General features: G+C 33.3%; 1 protein-coding gene across 1 annotated transcript; it reads left to right on the forward strand.

The window, feature by feature from the left end:
- The first annotated feature begins 549 nt into the window (after positions 1–549).
- LOC139891855 (L-ascorbate oxidase homolog) lies at positions 550–5,951 on the forward strand. Its single transcript, XM_071874874.1, has 9 exons — positions 550–647; positions 1,319–1,483; positions 1,607–1,716; positions 2,968–3,238; positions 3,777–3,873; positions 3,978–4,323; positions 4,675–5,040; positions 5,137–5,215; positions 5,478–5,951. Exons 2-9 carry the CDS (start codon positions 1,340–1,342, stop codon positions 5,679–5,681), a joined length of 1,617 nt encoding a protein of 538 aa, XP_071730975.1. The 5' UTR covers positions 550–647; positions 1,319–1,339; the 3' UTR covers positions 5,682–5,951.
- The last annotated feature ends 21,294 nt before the right edge of the window (positions 5,952–27,245 follow it).

Below are 27,245 nucleotides of genomic sequence, written 5' to 3' on the forward strand. Positions count from 1 at the left end.
GTCTGTTTTGTTAACTTTGACTATAAATATTTTTATTTGTGTTGTGTATTATTTGATATAAATTATATAAATAAAATTGCGTTTAAAAACTCAATCCATTCATATAAATATTATAAAATATTATATAACAGATATAAAGATATTTACAGTTAAATGTGAACATTTAAGTACGATTTATGAGAAACAAAAAATGCGAAAAGCAAAAGCTATAGGTGTTACACTTGTCAAACTTCAAATATCGAAGGACCTATTTTAAAGAAAACATATATTTCCACATATTGTGATCATACAGATGAAAAGAATGGCCCAATTTAATCATGAAACATAAAATCAATGATTACTCGAAACCGCGTTAATCGCGCCGAATTTGGGAAGATGACTGACAGCTATTTATTTGTTGTGATTTACTCTTACTCCTTTTTCAACTTCTTCTTCATAAAGTACACCAAGAACCTTCCCCACTAAAGTAACCCTTGGATATCAAGCATAAATAACAACTTGTCATTTCAATAATATGTGCAATGTGCAATGTGCAATGTGCAATGTGCAATGTGCAATACGCCAATACTATCTATATATAGATACATATAGATAGATACCTCCAGTTGATCGCGATACTTCGCACTTGTTCTTTCACATCTAATCTGGTATGTACGCATTTCCTTTTCATGTCACTAGGGTTTGTGACACTGCTGTGTTTTTGTTCATTTAACGTATACATATTCTTATGAAACTATTGAATTTTTTTAATTTTTTTTTTTAAATGTAGTTTTCTTTTTAAGAATTACTGAGTTTTTGATATGAAACAAATTTGGATTATTCTTTTTTTTTTCTTCTCTTTTTCTTACTGCAATTCTTAATGACATATGACACCTATCTTTATGTACCATTGTTCTACTTGTAAAATTATGAGTTGTTTTTCTTTTACTATACATAGTGTACATACACATGCAATACTTAATGATATTGATAATAATACCCACATTTAAGGAACAAAATTATGAACAAAGCTATAAGCTTTTTTGTATCTGCCAAAACACTCTGCTTGTTATACAGTACGTAGTAATATTTTTGTGTTCTTCTGAAAGTATTGAAATTTTGTTCTACAAATGTTATACCCATAAATCCGAAGGTAAATTTCAACCAAAGTTTTGAGTTTTTTGTATTTGCCATAGCTCCATTCTATTTTTTTTCTTCATAATCTACTAAAAACATTTAACTTTTGTACTGATAGTGTAGTTCTTTCAAGGATGATAGATATTGATTTATTACCCAGATTGCAAAAACAAACATAAATAACAAAGTTTTGAAATTTCAGTTGTTTGCTGATTCTGGTGTAATGGAGAGGAGAATTTTGTCCCTTTTATTGATTTTCATTTTGGGTACATTGAGTTTCTATGTGGTGAAAGCAGAGGATCCATATAAGTATTATACTTGGACTGTCACCTATGGAACTGCTTCCCCTCTTGGTGTACCCCAACAGGTTCATTTATAGTTATACTCATATTTCTTGAATTGATTATTATTTTTTATTTATTTATTTGATTTTTTGTGAAAAACTGAAAATGTGTGTTAGTCTTGTTAATTAATGTATGGATTTTTGTAGGTGATCTTAATCAATGGTCAATTCCCTGGTCCTAGGCTTGATGTTGTCACAAATGACAATATTATCCTCAACTTGTTTAATAAACTTGACCAACCTTTCCTCTTGACTTGGTGAGTCTTTTTTACTCTAAGACGACCACAGATATCGGTGATTGTGACGTGGAGTGGGTGAGTTGCATTTTTTTTTTAGGGAAAAACTGTGACTGGACCATGACATTTTGGGGGAGTTGTAATGGAAGCTTTTGTCATGATAAGATTGTGACGTGATATTTTTCTTCTTCTTTTTTTTAATTGTTTTTAAATTAGTTTTTATTTTGTTTAATACAAAATATAAAATAAATTAGACAAAAGTACATTAATTATTAAAAAAAAACTTTTATATAAACTTTTATATATATGTGAGTGTAGTGAAAAATGAAAATAAAGAGTGTATTTATAGAAGAAAAAGAGGGGGAAAAAAAAACCAACTGCTATTTTCCCAACGGCTATGATATTTGGTCTAATCAAAACGTGTCACGTCGTCAATACATGCGTTTGTACCAGCGTTTTTTTTGTGACAAACGCTCTCAACAAACGCCCACAAACGCTCCATTCCGGGCGTTTGTGGGGCGTTTGTGGGCGGGTTAAGGCGACAAACGCCTGCGTTTATCTGTGGTCTAACTCTCCCTATTAAGTTTAAAGTCCTATATAAATTTACTCGATGTGATATATTTATGTGCAATTGTGCATGTTATATTTAGCTAAAGAAGTCAACACTCAAATTAAAGAAGTTTTAAAATAAAACACAAACTGTTGTATTTTGACTTTTAAAGTTTTTTTTTTTTCAACTTTTAACTTAAAATATTCTTGTTGTGTTATATAATACTTACTGAAAATCATATAATGAAAACGCATTTAAAATTCAGTCCATTCTAATGAACTCACACAAATAAAAATATTATAAGTCAAAGTTGAAAAAAAAAGACATTTAAAAGTCAGAAATTTGTTTTGGGACGGATGATGTTCATTTCATCACAATAGTTTCATCATTAGCAAAATGTACTTGTACCTATAAAATACATCTAATGTAATGTGGGCAAACCTAATTTTTTGCCTAAGTTTTTCAAAACACTCTGTGAGAAGTTTATACCTTTCCTTGATAAATTAAGTGCAGTTACTGTAAATAGAAAGATAGTTAGTTGTAAACTAGTATTCTTAATTAGTATAAAGAGCCAATTGAATTTTGAGTATACAACAAGAGAATAGGTTTGTAATTCTTCAAATTAAGAATGAAGAGAATCATCTAAAACACACAAAAACTATATATCTATATATGTGATTAAGTATAAGTATTGATATCCATAATAAATGAATGGTTTTCAGGAATGGAATCAAACAAAGAAAGAATTCGTGGCAAGATGGCGTTTTGGGCACGAACTGCCAAATTCCACCGAACTCCAACTTTACGTACAAATTTCAACCGAAAGATCAAATTGGAGGCTACACATACTTCCCTTCAACAGCAATGCACAAAGCAGCTGGTGGTTTTGGCGCTATTAATGTATACGCCAGACCTCGTATCCCTTTCCCGTACGCAATCCCTGCTGGTGACTTTAATTTACTTATTGGTGATTGGTGCAAAGCTAACCATAAGGTCAGGATCGTATTCAGAGTCAAATTCAAATCTTACTTTTCATTTTAAATTTTATGTTATTGCTTTAGGATTTTTGTTCGCTATAGAATCAGTTACTTTTGCTACATACTAAAATCTCAACCCACTTAAATGCAGTATTTTAAAACACCCTGAGTACTTCTGCCGAGCTGATTTTTTAAAATCCGAGTGATTAGTTGGTCAACGGTGTTCAATGAGTCAAAATTGGATTTAATAGGTCAAATTAGGATTTAGTAACTTAGTATCAGTCAAAGTCAATTTTGGTCAATATTTTAATATGAATATGAACACCCTGAGTTGCTAATTACTTATTGACTTTTATTTTAGTTGATATTTTAAGTATCAGTCAAAGTCAATATTTTGGTCAATTTTGGTCAAAGTCAATTTACTTATTGACTTTTATGTTTATGTTTATTTGCGATTCCTCCCTGAGTTGCTAATTACGCCCTCAAAAGTTTAGTACTTAAAAGTCAATTTTTTATGAATGTTTCGTATTAAGTATCGCCAATTATGGATGCAGGGCTTACAACAATATCTTGATTCAGGAAGATCACTTACTTTCCCTGACGGCATACTAGTGAACGGACAAACGGGGAGCACCTTCAGTGGTGATCAAGGTTATATTCAAACCTTTTGGCACCAAATTGGTTGCCTATTTGTTTGATCTTTTAAAAGTGATCTGTTTAATGTAGTAACATTGTTATTTATTGAAATTTGTCAGGTAAAACGTACATGTTCAGGATATCGAATGTGGGTTTATCGACTTCTTTCAATTTTCGGATTCAGGGACACAAAATGAAATTAGTTGAGGTCGAAGGATCAAATGTGGTTCAAAACATATATGATTCACTTGATGTTCATGTTGGGCAATCGATTTCAGTACTAGTTACATTGGATCAAGCTGCTAAAGACTACTACATTGTTGCCTCAACACGGTTTACAAAAAAAGTTCTTACAACAGTTTCAGTATTACATTATACCAATTCTAAATCACCTGTCTCTGGCCCAATCCCTGCTGGGCCCACTTATCAACTTCACTGGTCTATGCAACAAGCTAGAACATTCAGGTATCAACATATCACTGTTGTAAAAGTTGGTTGAGTCGGCCAACGCGCAGTTTGGGGACTGACCCGTCACGTTTCGCCTAGAAAGTTGGTCAATGCTAAAAAGTCGGGTCAAAGTCAATCAAGTTTGTGTTAATTCGGGCTACTTCAGGTCTGAGTCGCCCAAAGTCAAAGTTAGGTCGAAATTTCAATTTTCTTTAAAGCCAAAGTCCCGAGTGACTCGTCCCTGATTCACGACTTTTACAACCTTGCAACATATCGGTTTTTATTATCTACATATTAGCCCAAATCCCGTCAATCGATCAATAGGCGTACTATTGGGTATGCATTTGATTCTCTCTATGTTATGTTCAGGTGGAATTTGACATCAAATGCAGCCCGACCAAACCCACAAGGCTCGTTTCATTATGGAACAATTAAGCCCACAAGGACCATCGTATTGAGTAACGCAGCAAGTTTAATTAATGGAAAGAAACGATACACTGTAAATGGAGTATCATACATTAATGCAGACACCCCATTGAAACTAGCAGATTACTTTAACATCCCTGGTGTGTATTCCACTGATATCCTTCAAGGCTCACCCAACAGTGGTGGCCCACGTGTAGCTACGTCTGTTATGTCAGCCTCACTTCATGATTTCCTGGAAATCGTTTTTCAAAATAATGAGAAGAGCGTGCAATCATGGCATCTTGATGGCTATGATTTCTGGCCCGTCGGGTAATTTTTTATATACACGACTTTCTTGTATATCTATGTAATAGAAAGATCATGATCTTTAAAAGTTGCTAAATTTGGGAATGACCATGTTTGTAGATATGGATCTGGGCAATGGTCTCAAGCAAGCAGAAAGACCTACAATTTGGTTGATGCTCTTACAAGACATACAGTGCAGGTAAACTACTATTTATGTAACACTCCAAAAATTCAGTTATGATTCATTTAGTTACAAGTTATAACCACTTTTGTAAAAAAAAAAAGAAGCCGATTACTCTTTACTAAGAACAGACTGATCCGATTTTCCAAAATCTGTTTAACTAATCGGTCAATATCGGTTAATTGGTCAAAATCCGCTTGGTCAAAGTTGGTAAAAGTTAATATGAATTATAGAGTATTTGAACAAATGAACGATTATAAGTCATATATGGATGTTGCAGGTGTATCCGAACTCATGGACCGTGATTTATGTATCCTTGGATAATCAAGGTATGTGGAACTTAAGGTCTTCAATGTGGGAACGACAATATCTTGGTCAGCAGTTTTACCTCAGAGTTTATAATCCTGTTCGTAGTCTTGCAAATGAATACGACATCCCTTTGAATGCTCTTCTTTGTGGTAGAGCCGTAGGGCGACACGTTTAAACCATACTCAAAAGTCATGAAGGGTTAACACGACTTCGGCTACAGTTAGAGTCACCACTACTTATTTAACTTTGTATTTGTATACCATAGTATCTTTCAAATTAGAACTTGTTTTCTGATTCCCAATATTTATTCATTACTTCGTTTGTAAACGGTTCAAGTGTTTTCTGTTCAGTCAACTCTCAGATGGTGATTGTTAACAATATATCCTTAGAGAAATAAAAAGTTTACTTGCATTCAGGGGCTAGTCTACATGTAACCACGTGTGATCTCGGGACACCGCTAGTTTGAAATTTTTTATTACAATGTACTCTTCAAATTGTCCAGCAGGACACCACTAAATTTAATTACAGGATCCCATATATTTTTAAAATTTTTAATTAATAATCACTATACTCTCTAAAATGTATAGGATCCTAATATTTTTAACTATCAAACCTCATATTTTCGAAGAATTTTTGAGGTAAACATCCACTAAATAGCATTCAAATAAAAATAGTACTGGAAAAAAAAAAAATTCATGTCCCCATTGAATTTAAATTTAGAGTTTAGATTTAGGATTTAGATTGAGTTTTTAACCCGAATGGTTTAGAGTTTAGGGTTTAGAATTTAGGGTTTAGTTTTTTGGGTGACTAAACCCAAAACCCTTAACTCTAAATCGGGCTAAATTTTATTTCACAAAACATGCAAAAAAAAAAAGTTAACATTCTTCACGAACAATATTATCTTGAATGTTATTTTTGTCAATCATTTTTCCGCCAAAATAATAACATTAATCACGAAGTGTCTTTTTTAAATGTTCATATTTTCGTGTGATCTTAATACCTGAAAAAAAAATTCCAAAAAAACGTAAAAAAAAATATTTGCTTCCCCCCGATTGGTTACTTCCCCATTGATCATTCCCATATATATATATATATATATATATATATATATATATATATATATATATATATATATATATATATATAGTGTTAGGATCAGGGGGGAAGTAACCAAGCGGGAGGAAGCGGAGGGAAGCAATTTTTTTTTTTCGTTTTTTGAAAAAACTTTGTTCACGAACATTATAGATTGGATGAAAATATTAACATTTAATAAAGACACTTTTGATAAATGTTTTTATTTTGGCGGGAAAACGCTCGAAGAAGTAATATATAACAATTATCGTGTTTTTCGAGCGTATGTTGAGGTTTTAGATATTTGGGTTTAGATATTAGGGTTTATAGGGTTTAGATATTAGGATTTAGAAATTTAGGGTTTAGGGTTTAGGGTTTAAATTTAGGATTTAGATTGAGTTTTTAACACAAACGGTTTAGAGTTTAGGATTTATGGTTTATGGTTTATGGTTTAGAGTTTAGGGTTTGGTGTTTTGGGTTTATGGAATAAACCCAAAACACCAAACACCAAACCCTAAACCCTAAATCCTAAACCCTAAACCCTAAATCATAAACCCTAAACTCTAAATCGGGTCAAATTTTACTTCACAAAACATGAAAGAAAAAAAACGTTAACATTCTTCACGAACAATATTATATTGAATGTTATTTTTGTCGATCCTTTTCCCGCTAAAATAATAACATTCATCACGAAGTGTCTTTTTTAAATGTTCATATTTTTGTGTGATCTTGATGCCTGAATTTTTTTTTCATAAAACGAAAAAAAAATTATTTTGCTTCCTCCCAATTGGTTACTTCCCCATATATATATATATATATATATATATATATATATATATATATATATATATATATATATATATATATATATATATATATATATATATATATGGGCAGGAAGCGGGGGAAGCAAAATAATTTTTTTTTTCGTTTTTTTGAATTTTTTTCCGGTATCAAGATCACACGAAAATATGAACATTTAAAAAGACACTTCGTGATGAATGTTATTATTTAGGCGGGAAAACGATCGACAAAAATAATATTCAAGATAATATTGTTCGTGAAGAATGTGAACGTTTTTTTTCATGTTTTGTGAAGCAAAATTTAGCCCGATTTAGAGTTTAGGGTTTAGGGTTTGGTATTTTGGGTTTATTCCATAAACCCAAAACACCAAACCCTAAACCCTAAACTCTAAACCTTTCGTGTTAAAAACTCAATCTAAATTCAAAATCTAAACCCTAATATCTAAACCCTATAAACCCTAATATCTAAACCCTAATATCTAAATCCTAATAGCTAAAACCTCAACATACGCTCGAAAAACACAATAATAATAACATTCCACACGAAGTGTCTTTTATAAATCTTCATATTTTTATGTGATCTTAAAGTCTGGAAAAAAAATTCAAAAAACGCAAAAAAATACTTCCCCCCCCCCAAAAAAAAGTGTTTCACTCTTGATTAAAACATTATATATATATATATATATATACACACACACACCCCCATATATATACATATGTATACATATATATACATATAAACAAATGATCAAATGATATATACATACATATATATACACATCTATATATTACACCTTGATAGCTCAGAACACACTGAATGCGTATACAAGTTTTACAAATTCAAGTTAATTTAAGCTCTCACACCACTAACTAAAACATTCGTGGAGTGTTGTTACTTATATAGAAACTATAAACCGTGTAAACCATCTATTGACCGTTGGTCCAAACTATGTTTGTACTTTTGTTGACAGAGTTGGTAGAAAGAATGTGGCTCCCTTTCTTGTACAGTAGCTATATCAGGAACATCCAAATAAGGGTGGACATCCTAAATGAATATACAAATAGAATGTTGGGTTCTCAAGGCGTTGAGAAAGTATATCGTTGAACTGTGTGGGCGAGTTATCTTGTAAGGTCACTTGTCGACCGCCAGAAATGTGTCTTTTTTCTTCTACTTCGTATTCGATGTGAATTGAATATCACGCTTGTTGAAGACAACACAGGTAGCAAACTATGTCTCTGAAGGATAGACCTAATATGTCTGAGTGTTTTGTGCTGGATCGTCTCCTGGTTCTTCATTATGTCTTATGTTGGTTTAACAAGAATCTTCTGATATCTTCACGAAGAACCCATAGTCTAGACTATCTTGAGGTAGCACACTAAATTTCTAAGACTTAGCATACAATATTGTTTTACACTTAGAACAATTTAATGAACCTGCACTTGTATCAGAGCTCCAGTCTTGACAATTTAATATCTAAGATCTGAATCTCTTAATGACCAACGTTTTAAACACGTCGTATCTCGAAAATGATTCTTCTAAGAGACCATACAAGTTTGATGAAAATGATTATCAGACCTGGAGAGAAAGGATGATGTTTCACTTTGAATTAAATGACCATCTCATGCCCAGTATTGTCAAAAACAGACCTTATATCCCAAATGAAACTTTATATATCATGCATGCAAGTGAAAACACCATGGTACTGAAGCCAGAGAGGTGGTACTTCCCCATCTACAAGGGAGGATGAGGATAAGCGTAGAGTTAGTCTTGACCCAAAAATCAAAAACTATAATAGCTATTTCTTTACCTAATCATGTTTTTAAAATGCTTAAAGGAAAATCAACTGCTAAAGCTATAATAGACTATCCTGACCTAACATATGAAGGAAAATATGGGGCCAAAATCCAGTCGCGACTTGTATTCTCCCACACGCGACACTTGACCAATACCACCTCGCGATTGCAACTTTTCGTTTTGCTGTCACGAGTTTCAAAGATGCAGCAATGTCCTTTTTGTTTAACTCCATTCGTACTCCAACACGTTTCCATGGCTATACATAGTGGGGATACAGTTTACAACAACCTTTATGCTTCAGCGTATACTTACTATGTTTATATGCTAGTGACTACACATGCACAGCTCAAGGCCAACCTTGTACTCCTAGTGTCTAGGTAGAGCTTCCATTACAAAAGCGTCATCTTTCTGAATCCATAGTGTAGGTTGACGTACTACAACCATTGTGTCTCCGTCCAACACACTATGTATCCAGCAGAGTTTTCTTACCAAGGAAGGACACATATATTGTACTCTGAATCTGGGTTCGCGACTTCCCAATAACAGAGCCTATAAGCACGTTCTATTAGTTAGAAAAGCGATTGAGTTTAAAGCATAATCAGAAATTATTTCAACGACATCTCATTATTTCAGCATCGTAACTAACTACGCCGTAACATATACTTAAAGATAACTACTCGCTAATCATGGAAATAATATCAACTATTATAATAATAATGAAAGACATTATAACATATAGTTAAAAGGGATAAAAGTATCAGTAGATTAAATGAGTTCCAAAAGTTGAAAAGGGACAACTTCACACACCTCCAATCGTTTACAGATTTTGTTAACGCATACTCTAGGTAATTATCGCTAAACAATAATTATTTCATAATCCTAGAGATAGAAACTAGAGAGAGAACTGGGATTGAGAGAATAGTTGTGTGTTGAAGTGTTTGTAAAATGAGGAGACAAATGGGCCTTAAATAGGTAAAACCTAACCCTGGCAGGCAGTGTGGTCTGGCCGTGATCTTGGTAGGCCGTATGGCTTGGTGGAAGGCCGTATAGTTTGGCCGTGTGCCTAGGCCGTATGGCTTGCTTTTTTTGGTTTCCGAGATCGTGACTTGGTTTCCGAGGTCGTAACTTGATTTTCATCGTTTTCGCTCTAGATTCTTCATTTTAAGCTCGTTTTCTTCGATTCTTCTTGCATCATCTTTGTAATCACTTGATCTATCAAATAAAGCAAACAAACGTTTATTTCTCAGATAAAGTTAAATATTTTATTAGTTTATGGCTCAATATCGGGGGTAAAATTGTGACTTTTTGGCCGATATCAATGGTAGCGGTCTGAGATTTCAAAGGATTTACCAACTTCGCCCAGATTCCGCCTGACATATCGTCAATCTCAGGAGTGTGAAATACTTTTGTGATGAAGTTTCTCTCGTCCTCCTGGATATAATTGTTATTGAGATCAGAGAAAGAGGACTCAATCCAGATGATGATACCTTGTTGCTGCATGTTAAAGAGGAAGATGATGAAGAGTGGATTTAGAACTTTTTGTATTCTGGTACTTATTTTTGTAATTATATACTGAATGTAATGTACTCTGATTAAACGTATATTATTAATGAGTTTTATCTTCAAAAATATATTATGTTATAAGATATAGAAAACTCGGCAGGATCCGAGAGAAATGAACTAATGGGAACACTACTCATTGTTTATTTATCTAAGTCCTTAGAATGCTGGGCCTTAGTGTTTACTTTTCATGTTGTATGTTTTGTCATCATCAAATATGGGGAGTGTTGAGTCAACCATGTAACTAAAGATTTAATTATAATAAAACATAGTTATTAACACTAACTGTAGTTATGTGCGGCCATAGGTTCATTAAATTGTTCTATGTGTAAAACAACATTGTATGCCGAGTCTTTGTGTATTAGTGTGCTGATAGTACGAGCGACACACTAAAACCTTCCTGGACTCACACTCTCATTTGTTTTTTGATTGTTGTTACTCTCGAGATATATGAAATAAGGCGCAAAAGTTGATGTCTAATATGGGTAGCAGTTATGATTGACAGCTAGTTACAAATGATTTAGCTAATGGTTCGACTAATAGTGCTTCTGTTGTGGTTTCAAAATTATGTTTTATGTTTCGGTGTAATTTATTTGGTTAGAGCGTAACTACAAGTTATTTAAAGGGAAAGTGCGTTCAAAAGACAAGTTATTTGAAATATTTAATTCATTCAACGAATCGATTAAAGATCATGTCTGTTCGATTTAAAGAGTCAATACAAGTATGACGACTCAAGATTGCTTGGAAGTTAGTTTAGTTCTCGATGGCTTGTTTGTTGTCTTGCTTTCTTAAGCTTATTTAGCTTTTTTTTATTTTCGAAAATCAATATTCTTAAAACGCGAGAGCCAAAAAGGGGGCTCGACCCTGTACGTAAGATGGCTAAATAGCCCTATTGCCGAACAGGCTACATCAGTACACAAAATAATCATAAATTCGATAAGTACAAAAGATTAGACCCTAGATAAAGTTGCGGAGAGTGCAACTCTTAAACTTATGAACCATAGATAAACCGCACAAGACAACAGATCTGAATGCCACTTCAACCACTCTAACTTCCGACCCTTTATTCGAGTAGATATCCATTCAAAAAATTTAAGTTGGTTCTCCATTAAGGCCGTCGGAGAGTTCCACCAAACCTTAGAGAAGACTTTTTGATTCTGATTACTCCAGATTAAATAAGCGCATGCCCATTTCAAAGCTGGCCACATCTTCGAACCCAATGGAGTTAAGCCTCAGTTACAATTGCCTCGTGATAATGCTAAAAATGAACATATTTTTTATAGCATTATCCTTCAAGAAAGACAAGCTTTTAGTTGCAATTGTTCTATTTACAAGTGATATTCGTTTAAATAATAAAGGGTGAAGACAAAAGACAGATTCGACGATTTGAAGACGCAAACAACTAAAACGCTAAACCATACAAAGTACAATCCAAGTGGTTAAAATTTTTGATAAGAAACGTCTAAAAATTACAAGAGTACGAGTCACAAAACGCAAAGTACAAGATATTAAATCATACGAAAGGACGTTCGAAAATCCGAAGCTGAGACATGAACCAACTATCAACGCGCGACGCAACGGAGCTAAAATTACAAGTCAACTGTGCACACGAATATAATATAATATATAAATAATTCTATAAATTATTTATGTATTATATTTATATTAAAAACTGTCGGCAAATAAAAAAACAAAAGTGTGTGAGCTGTCCCAGGGGGCCATGCAATCGCATGGCCTGGAAGCACAAATTCCATGCGATCGCATGGCAGCTAAAGTCAGGACAGGTCTATAAATTGCAACGAATTCAGCCGAATTTATGTACACTTTTCATTCACTGATCTCTTACTCTCTCAATATATATTTATATTTATTTTATAATTATAATTTTAATATTAAGTTAATAATAATAAGGTTATAGTGGCGAATGTTTTAAGTTTGTAAGTCAAAATTCTGTCCGTGTAACACTACGCGATTAATACTCATTGTAAGTTATGTTCAACTTTTTTAAATTAATGTCTCGTAGCTAAGTTATTATTATGCTTATTTAAGCCGAAGTAATCATGATGCTGGACTAAATATTAAAGACAGGGTTATTGGGTTTTGGACCATAATTGGGGTTTGGACAAAAGACCGATACTTGTGGAAATTGGACTATGGGCTATTAGTGGGCTTTATATTTGTTTAACTGAATGATAGTTCGTTAATTTAATATAGAGATTTAAAATTTGAAGTAATTATAAATAACCACATACACTCGATCGGATACAATGGGCGGGATATTTATAAATACTAATAATCGCTCATTTAACCGGACACGGGGATGGATTAATAGTCAATGGACTCATTAAAACAGGGGTGGATTACGTACAAGGACACTTGGCGTAATTGTTAACAAAGTATTAAAACTTTGGGTTACACGCAGTCGATATCCTGGTGTAATTATTAAACAAAGTATTAAGACCTTCTTACAGTTTAAGTCCCCAATTAGTTGGAATATTTGACTTCGAGTATAAGAGTAATTTGACGAGGACACTCGCATTTTATATTTATGACCGATGGACTGTTATGGACAAAAACCAGATGGACATATCGAATAATCCAGGACAAAGGACAATTAACCCATGGTAATAAATTAAAATTAACACGTCAAACATCATGATTACGGAAGTTTAAATAAGCATAATTCCTTTAATTTATATCTCATCGTACTTTTATTTACCGTCATTTTATTTATCGTACTTTAAATTATTGCACTTTTATTTATCGCACTTTTATTTATCGTCATTTACTTTACGCTTTAAATTAAGTCATTTGTATATTTAATATTTTACATTAGGTTTTAATTGCGACTTAAGACATAAAATCGACAAACCGGTCATTAAATGGTAAAACCCCCTTTTATAACAATAATAATATTACTTATATATATATTTTTATACAAATATAATTTAAAATAAATATAGCGTTAGAGTCAGCTAGCTCCCTGCGGAATGAACCGGACTTGCTAAAAACTACAATACTCTACGATTAGGTACACTGCCTATAAGTGTTGTAGCAAGGTTTGGGTATATCCATTCTATAAATAAATAAATAACTTGTGTAAAATTGTATAGTATTTAATAGTATTTCGTAGTAAAATTAATAGTATTACGTATACTACCCTGCACACATCAAGTATTTTTGGCGCCGCTGCCGGGGAACTCAACAATGCCGAAATCGAAACGCTATAAAAAATATATATTTAGTTTTTAATCTATTTTTGTAAAAATATAAGAAGTTTTAAACATAAAAATACAAAAATATAAAAAATAATATATTTCTATCTATTTAAGTGTTTAAATAAAAAGAAAATATATTTTTTTTAAAGTATAAAAGTATTTTTTTAGATCTTAAAAATATAAGTTTATAAATATTACTTATTTTAATTTGGTATAAAAAAAGAAAAAAAAATAAAACGTTGAGTCTGCAATTTTGAGTCTGCACAAAACTGAACCTGCATCTCCATACGACCGCATGGAAATAGCAAGTAAACCTCATGCAATCGCATGAGGTGACTTGACAGACCCAAAACCTCGGACAACATTAATTACGGGTAGGTTTAATTATTATTAATATTATTTAACCTAATTAGGGTTATTTATTTAATTAGTTTATGTTTCTAGTTTTAATATTTATTTTGTAATATTTAGTTTAATTATTATTATTAATTATATAGACTAATACTTTTATAAAATAATAATATAAAATAATATTTTTATAAAATTGTAATTTTATCATTTTTTGTCTCTTTTTATAAATTGTTTATTTTAATCTTTTTATTTGTAATTTGTATTTTTGTCGTTCGTAATTAGTTTTAAGATTAGTTTTTTCCGTAGTTATTTTATATTTCTATATTCTTAGGCTTTGCCGTAAAATTCCTTAAGTGATTTTTCTTTAAGATTTAGACGATTTAGAATTTTACGACGTCACTTATCGCTTTAATATTTAATAGAATTTAGTGCCTATTTAAGTTATTACCGTTTTGGATATAGAATTCCTTTTAAGTTTTAATACCTTTAGACGCAAGTTTTAATATTTAGTTTTTAGACTTTTAAGTCTCGACGCTCTACTTTTTTTTCGACCTTTTTTTTTTGACATTTTTCGACGCAATCTTTTTCTTTCTCATTTCTACGCTCTAGTTTTTAGGACATAAAATTTTCTTTATCTTCTTTAAAATTTCGACGAAAAATTATTTTAAGCGGTTAAATTGATAGACATTCAAAATTTTCTGCTTCGTAGTAATAGTTGGATTTGTTACTGGCTGAGTTGTGGATTTTCCGACTTAAAGGATCCTGGCTCCCTGCTGCATCTTTTGGCTATTCGAAACGTGGGCAAAAGCAGAAAAGTCTATTAATTTGAAAACTTATATAATTTTTATCTTTTATAACTAATAGGATATTCAGAGAATGCACCGAGCAAAACGTTCACCACCTTTCATACGTTCACCACCTGTAACTCGATTAAGACATCTAGCCAATATTGTCGCCGTTGATTTTTCTTTAGAATCATCATCTAATCAACCAAGTACTCCGATTCAAATTTTCGATAATTCATTTTTTGAACCCAACCTCACAATTGAGAACCCGGAGGATATTCAGGGACAATTCAGAAATCCTGAACCACTAATCATTCCTCCTGAACCACAAATCACTCATCCAGAGATTGTCGAGGAAGAAACCATTAAGTTAGAATCCTCTAGTGATTTAGATTCAACAAATTCAATCATGGAAAATCCGGAACCTCTAAGTATGGAAGATCGAATAAGGGCTAAACGCACTGGCCAAGGTCATGCCATTACTCAACCAGACATTAATGCGCCAGATTATGAAATCAAAGGACAAATCCTACACATGGTAACTAATCAATGCCAATTTAGTGGTGCGCCGAAGGAAGATCCAAACGAACATCTTCGAACTTTTAATAGGATCTGTACTCTATTCAAAATCAGAGAAGTTGAGGATAAACAGATCTATCTCATGTTATTTCCCTGGACTTTAAAGGGAGAAGCCAAAGATTGGTTAGAATCATTACCTGAAGGGGCGATTGATACATGGGATGTCTTAGTTGAAAAATTTCTTAAACAATTCTTTCCGGCATCTAAAGCCGTGAGACTTCAAGGAGAAATTGTTACGTTCACGCAAAAGCCAAATGAAACTTTATATGAGGCGTGGACAAGATTTGGAAAGTTATTGAGAGGATGTCCTCAACATGATTTAGACACTTATCAAATAGTACAAATATTCTACCAAGGATGCGATATTACTACACGAAAAGACATCGATATAGCAGCTGGTGGTTCCATTATGAAGAAAACCGCAACTGAAGCTTACAAAATTATTGATAACACTGCTTCCCACTCACATGAGTGGCATCAAGAAAAAGACATCGTTAGATCATCTAAAGCGGCTAGAGCCAATTCTAGCCATGACTTTGATTCCATTTCTGTAAAGTTAGACGCTTTCGAAAGATGAATGGAAAAGATGACTAAAGATATTCACGCAATACGAATTAGTTGTGAACAGTGTGGAGGACCACATTTGACAAAAGATTGTCTCAGTATTGAACAAACAATGGAACAAAGAGAGAATGTTTCATACATGAACCAAAGGCCTGGAAATAATTATCAAAGTAATTATCAACCGCCAAGACCAAACTACAATCAAAATCAGAATTATAACCGAAATGTTCCATACAACAACCAACAAGGTCTTAGCAATCAACAAGTATCTAATAATACTTACAATCAGCAAAGACCTATTTTTTCAAATAAACCACCACAAACCGATGATAAAAAGACAAATTTAGAAGACATGATGTCGAAGCTAGTTGAATCTCATACGCAGTTTTTCACATATCAGAAACAAACCAATGAACAAAATGCTCAAGCATTTAGAAATCAACAAGCTTCTATCCAAAATCTAAAATAAGAAGTAAGCAACCTAGCAAGGTTGATAGGTGAAAGAAAACTGGGAAGTCTACCTAGCGATACAAATGCTAACCCCCGGAATGAAACAACTAAAGCCATTACCACGAGAAGTGGTATTACACTTAAACCACCTGAAATGCCTGTAATTTCTGATGACTCTATTCCTACTCCACAGGCACCACAGCCTGAGCAAGATAAGGAAAAAGAACCGGTAGTTGAAAAGGTTAATGAAGATAACAGAGTTAAGGCTAAACCTTATGTTAAACCATACCAACCACCGCTTCCTTACCCGAGTAAAATGAGAAAAGAAAGACTTGAAGTCGAGCAATCCAAATTCTTGGATATGTTTAAACAAATAAATGTCAATCTTCCTTTCATTGATGTGATTTCAGGAATGCCAAGATACGCTAAATTCCTGAAAGATCTAATCACAAATAGAAAGAAAATGGAAGAACTCTCGGCTGTTACTATGAATGCTAATTGTTCTACAGTACTGTTGAATAAACTACCAGAAAAACTCTCTGATCCAGGAAGTTTCACAATTCCATGTTTTCTGGGTAGTCTTAGTTCAATAGAAGCATTGGCAGACTTAGGTGCTAGTATAAATTTAATGCCGTATTCATTATACGCTAAACTAGACCTTGGAGAATTAAAACCAACAAGAATAAGTATACAACTAGCCGATCGATCAGTAAAATATCCTAGAGGGATAATGGAGAACATGCTAGTTAAAGTTGGTACTTTAGTATTTCCAGTAGATTTTGTTATTCTGGACATGGAAGAAGATTCTCGAGTTCCTCTCATATTAGGAAGACCATTCTTAAACACGGCTAAAGCAATAATAGACGTGTTCGGTAAGAAACTGACCCTAAGTATAGAGGACGAGAGTGTTACCTTTTCTATTGATAGAGCCATGCAACAACTGCAATCTGAAGATGATACATGTTATTACATTCAAACTATAGATTCACATGCTGAATTGTTACAAGAATTTCCAGAATTACAAGGAACAGGAGAATGTTCTTTAGAAGAAGGAACTGAACCAATTGATGAAGCTGAAATGTTAGCTACACTTATGGATAATGAATATGAACCAACAACAGAAGAACTTCAAAATGCTAAAAGAGGAAGACAGATATCGATACAAATCATCGATAGAAGAACCACCGATATTAGAGTTAAAGCCACTTCCAAACCATTTGGAATACGCTTATTTACATGGTGAATCTGAATTACCTGTAATAATATCGTCTTCTCTTACTGAAAATGAATAATCTCAACTTATTTCTGTGCTAAAAGCTCATAAACCAACTATTGCATGGAAGATTCATGACATTAAAGGCATAAGTCCTTCGTATTGCACACATAAAATCCTTATGGAAGAAGGTCATAAAACCTATGTGCAATGCCAACGAAGACTAAATCCAAATATGCAAGATGTTGTTAAGAAAGAAATTATTAAACTGCTAGATGCAGGTTTAATTTATCCAATCTCTGATAGTCCATGGGTAAGCCCAGTTCAATGCGTACCTAAGAAGGGTGGCATGACTGTCATCACAAATGAAAAAAATGAGCTTATTCCTACTAGGACTGTAACAGGATGGCGTGTCTGTATTGATTATAGAAAATTAAATGACGCCACCCGAAAAGATCACTTTCCCTTACCTTTCATTGATAAAATGTTGGAAAGATTAGACGGAAATAGTTACTATTGTTTTCTTGACGGTTTTTCCGAATATTTTCAAATTCTAATCGCACTCGAGGACCAAGAGAAAACCACGTTCTTTCGTCCTTATGGTACTTTTGCTTACAAACGCATGCCGTTTGGACTTTGCAACGCCCCTGCAACCTTTTAAAGGTGCATGATGACGATTTTTCACGATATGATAGAAGAATGCATGGAAGTTTTCATGGATGACTTTTCAGTCTTCGGTGATACTTTTGAAACATGTCTAGTTAATCTTGAACGAATGCTTATTAGATGCGAACAATCATATCTAGTACTTAATTGAGAGAAATGCCATTTCATGGTTAAAGAAGGCATCGTTCTTGGTCATAAAATTTCAAAGGAAGGAATTGAAGTGGATAGAGCTAAAGTAAATGTAATTGCTAAACTTTCACATCCCACCAATGCTAGAGGAGTTAGGAGTTTTCTAGGGCATGCCGGTTTTTACCGACGTTTCATAAAAGACTTTTCTAAAATTGCCACTCCTATGAATAAACTCCTTGAAAAGGATGCTCCATTCATCTTTTCAGATGAATGCATCAAATCTTTTAATATTATTAAAGAAAAACTCACCAATGCTCCGATCATGATAACTCCAAATTGGAATCTACCATTTGAACTCATGTGCGATGCAAGTGATTTTGCAATGGGAGCCGTTTTAGGATAAAGGTTTGAAAAACGATTTCAACCTATCTATTATGCTAGTAAGACATTACAAGGAGCACAAAAAAATTACACAACTACTGAAAAAGAACTCCTTGCTATTGTCTTTGCTTTTGACAAATTTTGTTCATATCTCGTTCTAGCTAAAACGGTGGTCTATACCGACCATTATGCTCTTAGATATCTATTTTCGAAACAAGATGCTAAACCACGATTAATCCGTTAGATCTTACTCTTACAAGAGTTCGATATTGAGATCCGAAACAAAAAGGGAGCAAAAAATCTCGCAGCTGATCATGTTTCTCGTCTTGAAAATCCTGAATTAGAAGTTCTAAATGAATCGGCTATACAAGACAACTTTCCTGATGAATATCTTTTGAAGATCGATTATAATGAAATTCCATGGTTTGCAGACTATGCAAACTACTTAGTATGTGGATTCCTTGAAAACGGGTTGTCGTACCAAAAACGAAAGAAATTCTTTAGTGATATAAAACACAATTTTTGGGAAGATCCACATTTGTTTAAAAGTTGTCCCAATGGAATAATACGCCGATGTGTATTTGGAGAAGAAGCTAGTCAAATCTTAAACCATTGTCACACAGGACCAACAGGAGGGCATTATGGGCCTCAACTTACAGCAAGAAAAGTCTACGACGCTGGATTCTATTGGCCTACAATTTTCAAAGACGCACACCTTCTTTGTAAATCCTGTGATGCATGTCAAAGAGCCGGAAAAATAAGTCAACGTGATGAAATACCACAAAATGTCATTCAAGTATGTGAAGTATTTGACGTTTGGGGTATTGACTTTATGGGTCCATTTCCAAAATCTCATAATAATCTCTACATTCTCGTTGCCATTGATTATGTATCTAAATGGGCGGAAGCACAAGCTCTCCTAACTAACGATGCACGAGTTGTAGTCAACTTCTTAAAACGTCTTTTTGCTATGTTTGGAACACCGAAAGCTTTAATAAGTGATCGGGGTACTCATTTTTGTAATAATCAACTTGAGAAAGTTCTCAAAAGATATGGAGTAACTCATAAAATCTCAACCGCTTATCATCCACAAACAAGTGGACAAGTTGAAAATACAAACCGAGCATTAAAACGTATTCTAGAGAAAACCGTAGGATCAAATTCGAAAGAATGGTCCATGAAATTGGAGGATGCACTCTGGGCTTTTAGAACAGCCTACAAAACTCCAATTGAAACCACACCTTTTAAACTCGTTTACGAAAAAGCATGTCACCTTCCAGTAGAAATTGAGCACAAAGCATTTTGGGCTTTGAAGACGTGTAATCTTGATTTACATGAAGCTGGACGTTTACGGTTAAGTCAACTAAACGAATTAGAAGAATTAAGACATGAAGCATACGAAAATTCGTTAATCTATAAGGAAAGAACGAAGAAATGGCATGATAAAAGAATCAGAAGTTCAAAAGAATTTAAGGAAGGAGACAGAGTTCTTCTTTTCAATTCACGATTCAAGCTATTTTCTGGAAAATTGAAATCAAGATGGTCTGGACCATTCATAGTCAAAAGAGTTTTCCCATACGGAACAGTAGAGTTAATAAATTCAAATAGGATTGAATTTAAGGTTAATGGTCACAAAGTTAAAAATTACATAGATAATCCAATGGAAGTTGAAGATGAAGTTAATCACAATTTCGACACCACAGCTAACTAAGTGAAGGAAGATTCGAATCTTTTAAGGGTAATATGAATTTCTGTTAGAGTTAGATGTTCTGTTTTCGTGTAGTTTTCGAAAATGGAATCCGCATGGTCTTTCCCTAGCAGACCCTAAAGAACGAGTCTTCTCCCTCCATTCTGAATTTTTATTTCTTTTAGGTTTTACGAGATGAAGAATTCCTTTGATTTGAACCATGGTCTACTACTACACACTATGATTACTAAACGTAATAATAAAACTTTCCCGAGTGAACTGGTATCGTTCATAAGAGGCAAAATGGACGAAGTGAGGAAAGAACTCAGGAAGAATCATCATAAGACACATTTTGGTAAAGAAAAATCAAAATCCGCAACAAAAGAAGAGCACGACACCTTGAACGATGCCATAAATGCGGAAAATGGTTACACGAAGGTAAATGTTCGAACAATCAAACATATTCAAATACCAAATTTGTTACTCTATGCAGAGAAGGACCGTTCATATGTTTAGAAGAAAAGTTATTGAAAAATCGAGGCTACACCTATGTAGCTATGGAAAACCAAATCACACGACTCTCCTATGAGTCGGCTAAAGAAGGTCTCTGAGAATTCTATCTCACAGGTAGGTATGTACAGTTTTTATTTTTTTTATTTTATTTTATTGCTTTTAACCTTTTGATAATAAACCCTGAATCGTTCGCTATAAAGTATTAAATTAATATTCAATAAAATTAGGTATGCGAAACCGAAATTATTGATATCATACAAAAATTTAATTCATCACTGCGAAATTTACCGTTTATTCATAAGGTATAAATATCTTTAATCAATCAATCCAAAATATTTCAAAAATTCGTCAGGTGTAAAACTAGGTAATTTAGCCGAAATTACTTTATCCAAAAGAGGGACGTATATTTTTGTTAATATTTGATTGATTAAAGTTGGATAAAAGACCAAAAATATTTTTATTTTTATTTTGTTTTTTTAAAATTAATATATAACTATATTATTTCCAAATTTTATGCATTTTAAATTTAAGTTTGGTGTGAATTTAAAAACAAAAATGTACTTTATTTCATTAAGTTAAAAATATGATTTTTAAAATTCGTCGCGAGTTGAAGACTAGGTCGTTGAACCGAAATTGCTTTACCTGAGGGCGGGGCGAGAAATTTTATTATCATTATTTTTAATCTTATTGAATTAAAGTATGCCAAAAACTTTAAAAAATTCAAAAATCTCTGCTTTTAAAACAATCGCTTTGAAATGATAAATTTTTAAAATTGTGTCAAGGGACGAACTAGGTCAACGTACCGAAACGCCCTCATTCTAAAAAGAAACAAATTAAAAAAAAATATATATAATAAATTAATTAATTATTTTATAAGTTAAAGGTTCTTTAAAAAAAATATTACACCCCATGCGATTGAATGGGACTTGTGCATGTATACCATGCGGTCGCATGGGAAGGAAAAACTAGACTAGATTAAAAGTTGCAGTCGCTGCTTCTGCCTTCTCACAAAAACACACACATACACGAAAATACTCTCAAATCTTCCCTAAAATCACCAATTTTTAACCAAAATTCACGAAATTCGTCACAATAATCTGCTATAATCATGTCTTTTCTCAGATGGGGAAGCAAAAAGGTAAAAATTTCACCCCTAAACTCCTAAATTTCCTAATTTTTGTGATAATTTCAATTAATTGCAATAATCTTAGTTTGATAATTTCTAGTATAATTAGAATTAAATTGTTAGTATATTATACTTGTATAACCTAGATTGATGCTATTTGTCATGATTTGAAGCCTTAAACTTCAAAATTTTTAGAAATCCAGGGTTTGTGTTCTTGAGCAATTTGGGGCTTTTTGATATAAACAAGTTATGGCCGATTTTTGTTATGGATTATTGCTAAATTAAGTAGTGTAACATATTTAGGTAGCTAAATGATCCAAACTTTGATCCTAAACATGATTTTTGAGCATCAAAGTGGACTTTTTAAGTCTAAAATTCACAAACTTGATTATTTTGATATAAATGCCATTTGAAACTTGTTTAATTGCTAGTAATGATTATTTTGACATGTTATTTGAGTTGAATGCTTATGAACTTTGTATACATTTTCATATATGCTTATTTGAAAAATTGTAGAATTGATAAAAATATGAAAATAAGTATAAGTTTAATATTTATTAAACATGTTATTGTAATTGTTTTAATTTGTTATTTTGCTAACACTAATGCATATTTGGATGCACAAATTTCGTGTTTAATGTGTTTTGCAGAGAAATACAGATACGGATGGTGCATCATCGTCTAGACGACCTGAACAAGAACCTGATCAAGAACCGCAACCGGAACCACAACCTGAACAACAACATTATGATCAACACGTGCCATACTATGAACCAGAACCACAATTTTTTATTACCTACGTAGTATTTCCCATTCACCATGTAATAGAACACTCGAAAATTCATGAAGAGGAGTTACACCCCAATCTAAGGTTTGATGGAAGTTGGAGAGATTACCCGACGTACCAAGGTAACAAATTTAAGCTTTGGACTAAAAATGTAGAAGTACCAAGGGTAATAGATTGGGAGCCTTTGGTAAGGGTCCACCTTGCTAACTCAGTTAGGAAGCATCTAATCTAAAGGTATGACAGCTCTTCTTTTACTGATTGGGAACGTTTATTTACCACTCGTAGGCCTGTATATAAGGAGTGGTGTGTTGAGCTAATGAGTACTATAGCCTTAAATAAAAATGTAGATAGGTTAGACGATAAGACTTTTCTTAGGTTTTTACTTGGGGGTAGGATGTACAGGATGTCTATGATAGACATGGCTAGAGCTTTACAGATTTACACTCCTATTGAATTATTATCACCTGATCGTACAGCTTTAATTTATCATGGTGAGAGGGTAGATAGAGATTTTGACGCTAACGCCATATGGAGGCGTATGTCAAATTTTAATGTGTTTACATGGGGAGGAAGACACTCCTATTTAGATATTAATAGAGCCGAGCTTCGTATAATACATAGATTTTTAGCTAACTCGATTACACAAAGAGGTAAAAACTAGGAGAAAATGACTCTAAACGATTTATTTTACCTTAAGTGCATTCGAGACACTAGAGGCTTTGTTAATATTCCCTACTGTGTTGGGTATTATTTGTCCAAAGTTGTGGAAGGTGTAACATCCCGCCTTTTTCCGTTTACTTTTCCGTTTAGCTATTTAAATTCCGTTATATGATTATGACATCCCTCGTTAATACGCGTTTTAAAAATATCTCGTTTAGGTAATTCACGCACCCGCAACCGAACTCGAGGGACTAGTTTCGCCAAAGTGCCAAAGAGGTGACTAGCATTTGACTAGTCAACCCACCTCCTCTTTCTTTTCCATTTCATTTTCCTTTTCTTTCTATACTTTTCATTTTTCTCTCAAATCTTCAAACAAAGAATCATCATCTAAATCCAAGCTAGCGGGTGTCTTACAAAACAAATTACATATTTGGAATCCTTGCAACTTCCTCTTCGATTCCATACCGACTTCATTACATTTGGGTAACTTTCTAAAATCACTAGATTTGGTGTTCTTGATGTTTTTAACTTATAAAGTTGTTAATTAGTGTCTATGGCTCAAGTCTAACATAAATATATGATTTATATGTTCGATTTTGTTATTTGAAGTAACTAGCATGAACATAAACTTTGGTGTGTTTGATTTGGTGATTTGGTTGATTGAATGATGTTAAATGCCATAAATGCATGTATTAAATGTGTTCCTAATATCACTAGCTTCAACTTCATGTGTAGGTTGCTTGAGAAAACTCCATAAACTTGATTAGTGATTTTGGTGAATTTGGGTTTGGGTTTGATAAGCTTGAAATGAATATTTGATGCATTGAATGCCATGAATTATTGTTAGTATGTAGTTAGTTGTATTGTATGCTCGATTACCTACAAAACGGCATGTTGTATGTATGCATTAAATGCCCGAATCATAAATGTGCACTTATCAAATTTGAGTATTAAATGTGTGCATTAATTGATCATTTACTTTGGAAAGCCGATTGTTACAAATAATGTTTTTGGTTGGTGAAATGTATTTAGTTGTGTTCTTTGTCAAATTACCTTTCTAACGATATAAGATACGAGTTCTAAGTATTAGCGGTTTGCGAGTTATGCTTGAAAGTGTTTTGAATTGAGACTTGGACATTTGAGACTAACCAGGTACCAGCTCCCGTGTATTATCGCGGCGCGGCAATCCTGGGTCGCGGCGCGGCCTAAGCCGTGTTCAGGTTCTGACCTACATGTCAATTATATGAAAAATGTTTGGCACCCTATGGACCTCCGATTCACATGAGACTTGTTCTAACATGTTTATATATGAATAAAAACCTCAGAAAAATAGTTCGGGACCCGACCCGAACGTGTTGACTTTTTCGTTGACTTTGACCGACCAAAGTTTGACATTTTGTCAAACTTAACCAAATGATTATGCAACCTTCCTAACTTGTTTCTATACTTGTATCTTGCATGAAACTTGACAATTTGATTCACATGCTACATAATCGAGTCGTAACGAGCCATAGGACTAATTGAACATCTTTGACCTATCGTGTTTACCATTATTGATACGACCTATTTGTTTAGGTCAAGACTAGCACTATCCTTCGCACACGTTGCTTTGTGAAGTACTTTTCATACGTGCACTCAAGGTGAGATCATAGTCCCATCTTTCGAACAACTTTTATGCTTTAAACTATGGGATGATAAACATATACGTATCATACTTTTACACTTTGAACACAAGTACGAAAACGAACATTCCACGTACGGATTTGAACGAAAATCCTCAATTCAATTATCATTAGTTACACTTGCAGGGTGTAAACGTGAACTTATATTATGTGATCACATGGGCTTGACGAGCCTCATTCGGACGGTTCGCTACCGTTAGCGGATGAAATATATTTTCGGGTCTAGTGTATGTTCTAACACTATGCAAAGGGTGCAAAACAGTTAAGTTTGATAATTGGGTGCCCGCGAAACAAATAACAACTTTGGAATGCAAATGATTTAGATAATCATATTATATTAAATCTTGTGGTTCAAATGCAATGTTTACTAAAACACCTATGATTTCACCAACGTTTTCGTTGACAGTTTTCTATATGTTTTCTCAGGTCCTTGAAAGCTACTTGATACATGCTTCCGCACTCTTTTTGATACTTGCTTGGATGTCGAGTATACATGCATAGTTGGAGCGTCTTTTGACTACTTTAAATTGTGTCGCATAGGTTTCATTCGTACGTTAAACATTGTAATGTAACTAGTTTTTTGAACTACATTTGTAAACTTGAAACATCCTTTTTTTTATGAGATGAATGCGACATATTTTGGTCAAACGTCATGATAAAGACTTATGACCACGCAACGGGACCTAAGTAGTCAGCGCCGTCAAACATGATTTGGCCGGGTCACTATAGATGGTATCAGAGCGTTGGTTGTAGGGATTTAGAGTTCATTGGTGTTAACCCCGAGTCATAGGGTACATTAGTGAGTCTAGACTACAACCGGCATATAGACTTGAAGTAGGAATTACTTGACTACTTGTGCATTATACTCGAACTCGTCTATCATATCTAATTCTTATTCAATCTTAATCTCACGTTACTTGATTTAATTGACGCGCCACCTTGACTATATGAATTAGTGTCGAATGCACATATGAATTAGGGTAATATAATTTCCGAGATTATATTACGGTGACTCATATGAACATTCCGACATTATGACATAAAGAATTTAAGGCGAGTCAAGGAAAATTTCTCTCTATCCTTATTCCATATCATGGTTAGTATTATTAAGAATACTAATCAACGGTATTCTTGTGTTTTGAAGGAACAATGCCTCCTCGTCGTGTGCCACGCCATGAGACTCCCGAACAAGCTCTACAACGAATGATAGCCACCGCCGTGGAAGCTGTAGTGACCCGAACTTTTCCATGTTTATATATATTAATTGAGATTGATATTTACATGATTAAATGTTTTCAACATGTTAAGCAATCAAACTTGTTAAGACTTGATTAATTGAAATATGTTTCATATAGACAATTGACCACCCAAGTTGACCGGTGATTCACGAATGTTAAAACTTGTAAAAACTATATGATGACATATATATGGATATATATATAGTTAACATGATACTATGATAAGTAAACATATCATTAAGTATATTAACAATGAACTACATATGTAAAAACAAGACTACTAACGTAATGATTTTTAAACGAGACATATATGTAACGATTATCGTTGTAAAGACATTTAATGTATATATATCATATTAAGAGATATTCATACATGATAATATCATGATAATATAATAATTTAAAATCTCATTTGATATTATAAACATTGGGTTAACAACATTTAACAAGATCGTTAACCTAAAGGTTTCAAAACAACACT

This window comes from Rutidosis leptorrhynchoides, chromosome 2 (genome assembly GCF_046630445.1).
Source record: "Rutidosis leptorrhynchoides isolate AG116_Rl617_1_P2 chromosome 2, CSIRO_AGI_Rlap_v1, whole genome shotgun sequence".
NCBI classification, from domain to species: domain Eukaryota; kingdom Viridiplantae; phylum Streptophyta; class Magnoliopsida; order Asterales; family Asteraceae; genus Rutidosis; species Rutidosis leptorrhynchoides.